The 4,563-nt window shown below is 31.0% G+C and overlaps 1 protein-coding gene across 1 annotated transcript in view; it reads right to left on the bottom strand.

Annotated features, from left to right (window-relative positions):
- Positions 1-1,776: 1,776 nt before the first annotated feature.
- Positions 1,777-4,563, bottom strand: part of LOC112090790 (auxin-induced protein AUX28-like) — a 3,226-nt gene continuing 439 nt past the window's right edge. The window contains 5 exon segments of the mRNA XM_024162902.1: positions 1,777-2,001; positions 2,349-2,410; positions 2,569-2,704; positions 3,045-3,277; positions 4,538-4,563. The exon segment at positions 4,538-4,563 is cut by the window's right edge and continues 21 nt beyond it. Of these exon segments, the coding sequence (XP_024018670.1) occupies positions 1,964-2,001; positions 2,349-2,410; positions 2,569-2,704; positions 3,045-3,277; positions 4,538-4,563 (495 nt within the window). The 3' untranslated portion in view covers positions 1,777-1,963.

Here is a 4,563-nt window from a genome sequence, read left to right as displayed (position 1 = left end):
AAACGTGTACTACAGGTATAATAGAAAAACCATGGATTTTTAGGCCTCGTTCATTTCACCGATTCAAGTTTTCAGTTTTATGTTTCTACAGTAAAAAGTTCTTAAAAAATATCACATCTAACTTTTTTTACTACAGTAAAAAACTCTAAAAAAATATAACATTTCAACTCAAATTAAAAATCCGAATCCGCAAAGTAAACGAGGTGCAAGGAGTAAATATTAGCGTTCTTTTTTCTATTTTTATGTTGATTGATTTTGTGCGGAAGCATTATGGTCAAGCAATGTGCAACCATGCCAACTTTGCTTCAAAAGGACAAAAAAAGAACAGTTGTTGACCGAATCCTAAGACTTTTGAATGGGGGTGTCATCCTAGTGACAGACACATACGACAGTGAGTTTACTCCACAAACCCATAATTGCTGTAAGAAAGAAAGCTCATCTCTCTAGGTGTTATTTGACATCATCTATTCTCCCCAATTAAATGTTATCATGCATGCTCTGTCTCCTCATATTACACAGTGTCAACTTAAAGATTCTGCCCCCCCTTTTCTTTTTGCACTTCATATGTCACGTTAATCTAGTATTATCATATCACTCCAAGAACTCACTTTATCAAAACTAATATTACTTTTATATATGCAATATATTATTTTAAAAACGGACAATTTCCATTAATGGAAATGTCATAGACACCGGATATATTTTTGTCAGATGCAGGATTTGAGAGAGAAAGAAGAAATTGATTGTTTAATCACTGGTTGATGATAAAACAATGCAATTAGTACAATAATTTTCATGCAGAAGTGCAAGTTAATTATACGCCAGCAACCACGCTTGACCCGGCATAAAATTCCGACCATGCATTAATTACAATGGCATTATAATTTATAAGTGGTTCTTGCATTATTGTCACTGGTCAAAACGTGTAGATGCATTTATATATTGATGTAGTTCCCACACTTCTCAAACGTATACAGTGACAAACCACTTTGTTTAGTTTTGTTGATTTTTTTTTTTTTTTTTTTTTAAGGGAAGTTTTGTTGATTGTTATATAACACAGACTTTGGAGATTTCCCTCCAACAAAAAAAAAAAAAAAGGAAATATATATATAATTTTGTTAGAATATTAGAAGGACTCTCGTTCCTGCATGAGTTATATTTCTAATAAAACAATGATAATAAAAAAAGAAATAATTATAGAGACAAAAAAAATAATGATAATAGTAAAGGAACTGACGGTGTATAAATGCTCCATAACATGCACATGTTATTGTTCCCTTCCCTCAATCAACGAATGATCATTAACTATCCCCAGTTAATATACTTTGCTCTAGTTTATGGTAACTAGAAACAAATGGCTAGTCATATCATGTCAAGATTTTGCTACACTAGAGACTTGAGGTTGATTTTTTTAGCAAGAATTTAGGAATGCCATGAAGAGAACCATTAAGTAGCATGAAATAAAAACATAAATAATATTGATGATAACAATAAAGCAAGAAGTACTTCAATTAGTGAGAAAATAAGGTTATAATATTAGTTAAAATGGAATTAATAGAATTGAAGAAACAAGTTCTAAGGAACAATAAGGGCACACAATAAGTACAACAAACCAGAACATTGTCACATTTATTATTATTAGACAAACCATTAAGATATCACTAAGCAAGCAAGACATTAATAAAGCTGAGTATCTTGGAACATAAGAGTTTGTATTGTCTCTGTCCATGACAAAGAAAGAGGGGAAAAAAAAAAAAGAAAAGAAAAAGAAAAAACTCAAATTAATATCTCTCACATTAATTATATATCAAACCATTTGAATATTTAATACAGATCATGATAAACACCCTAAGAACCTGCTCAATCCATCTTCACGCTTTTTGAATTTGTTCTTTTATCATTTATTGCAGCGATTGCGACGAGATCAAAGGAGCAGGCCGTGCCATATTGGTCACTTTGTAATTTAGCTCCTATTCTTGCATTTTGCCATGACTCTTGGTGCTGAAATTACCAACAATTCATATTATTATTATTATTATTATTATTATTATTATTATATATCGAGTAAAATTTTGATTAAATCATCATGTGTTTATGTATATATCTAGGTTAAATTATGTTAAAGCAGTTTGAAGTGCATTGTTTTAGTAATTAACTAAAGTTGTCCCGTATTCATTTTGTATAATACAGAATACTGATAATTCTTGTAGGGAAAGAAATAATATAATTAAGAAATGCAAAGTATAAATACCAGCGGTTATTAATGTAATTGCTTGAGTAATAGGTTTATTTTATCTTCTAATTACGTAATGATTTTATTATAATTAGCTTAATTTGCAGAAACTTACCGAGTCCAACGGCCTCCTTTCCTTTCATTATGCACAACCTTTTGCATGATTCAACGAACATCCTGCAGGTCGACCCACAAAATAAATAAACAATTTAAGAAACAGAGATTTGATAATTACTAGCCACAGAAAAAAAAAAAAAAAAAGAGAGAGCATAAATTTGATTTGAGGAAATTGAATAAAAAAGATTAGAAGATGATTGATTGATGAATTCACTTACTCCCAGGGGACATCGCCAACCAGCATCCAGTCACCGTCCTTGTCTTCATATGTGGGGACGTAATCAGAGCCGTTCAAAACATCCATCAGTTTGCTCTCATTCATGAAGTCCTTCATTCCTTGGGATCCACAGTTACCTTTAATGAAAAACCAGACAAAATTAATAACCCCCCCCAAAAAAAAAAAAAATGTATCAATTGCTTATTGGGTTGGGTACAATTTCGGTGGGCAGAAACTTAAACTCAAGGTTGACATATAATAGAACATATATACTAAAAAATTAATGTTACATAAATACATATTGCAATATATAGAGTCAGCTTAATTGATTTTTCTAACCAGTTAGATATAATTGTATATCTATTTTTTTTAATTTAATAATAAGCTCTGTGAACGTGATTTTCAAAAACTAGTAATATATACTAAATAGTAAATAGCTATTCATATTTAGGGCAGTATTGAGGTTAATATAATTACCAATAGTGAAGGAACTGAACATTTTGCCAAGGGCATCAGAGAGCTCTTGGTAGCTCTTGTACATCTTGAGATCAACCTTCCTGAGATAAGGTGCACCGTCCATGCTAACCTTCACAAATACTGCACTCCCGCCGCTGATCGCCGCCGTCTCACTCTCATCGGTGCTGCTCTTTTGGACGGCCAACATGTTCTTTCGGAATGATCGGACCGGTGGCCACCCCACAACTTGTGCCCTAGAAATTCGACATATGAATTATAGTACAATTAATATTTTATCACGGATTATAACGTAAATTACCTTCTCCACGGTGGAAATTATATTTTCTTATAATCTATTGAAGAGGAAATAATTGCGCAGTTTAATTAAAAAAAAAAAAGAAGATTACCATTCTATGTATGAATTATTGAAGAAATTTACCATTCTATGTATGAATTATTAAAGAAATCACCTTTTATATACGAGAGGGAAAAGAATCATGGACATGTGTGTTTTGATCTGCTAACTAACTGCTCAACTAGACAGGTAAATATGTGTGATAATTAAAGAAGTTTTTGTTTCCTTCACAAATACAGAAGTTCTATAATATTTCTACGAGATCTAAATCCTTTCATGTATAGATTTCCAAACTCTAATTCATACTCTTTTGTTGAAAAGATTTGTCTACGTATGTAATTTTTTTTGGTCTAATTATATACGCTTGTTTCTAAGTATTTACTTTTCTTTAATTTGTTCGAGTAACACGACTAATCTCTGTTTTTTCCCCCTCATGTTTTTTGAGAGAATTATAATACTAATTAGCTAGTAAGTTATTGTTTGTAATTCCAAGAATTACTTTGAAAACAGATCATGAAGAACCGCTTTTCTGTTCCTTGTAGTGAACAATTTATCAATAAAGTTCAGAAGGAGACTATTTTTTTTAATTAAAAAATAAAAAGAAATGGAAGGAAGGATGTATAATATCCTTCAAAAGTCCAAAATTATTTTGCAAAAGAGAAAGGTTGTAATGACAACTTAATTAATTGGTGAAAAGAAGAGAAAATTTTCAGGTGCACTTCTAAGGTCAACTTTTTGCTTTTCTTTTTCTTAAATTATCCTAAGAGATCATTATAATCATCATAATCTCTTCTTAAAAAGGTTCTTTCTTTTTACGTTTTCAAATCTTCCTCCTTTATATTCTCTGTAGAAACAAGATCTATGTACTTCATCATCTTCTCTAATTAAGCTTATAGCCATAGAAATCGAAGCTCCTTAATATAAATCAGCGAATATGTATATATACACATATGGCAAGGCCAGCCAAACCATACCACAAGACAACAAATCTCCACACGTTTTAAATATACACACTCATATACAACTATTTACATGAATGTAAACACACACACAAATATACATGCACATATATATATATATATATAGAGAGAGAGAGAGAGAGAGATATATATATATATATATATATATATACAGTACATCACATAATTGATAAACTTACTTGGCAGGAGGCTTAGCAGGATCAGC

Source organism: Morus notabilis, unplaced genomic scaffold, assembly GCF_000414095.1.
Source record: "Morus notabilis unplaced genomic scaffold, ASM41409v2 Scaffold345, whole genome shotgun sequence".
Taxonomy (NCBI): Eukaryota; Viridiplantae; Streptophyta; class Magnoliopsida; order Rosales; family Moraceae; genus Morus; species Morus notabilis.
Note: the sequence above shows the minus strand (reverse complement) of the source record. Positions and strands in the feature narration are given on the sequence as shown.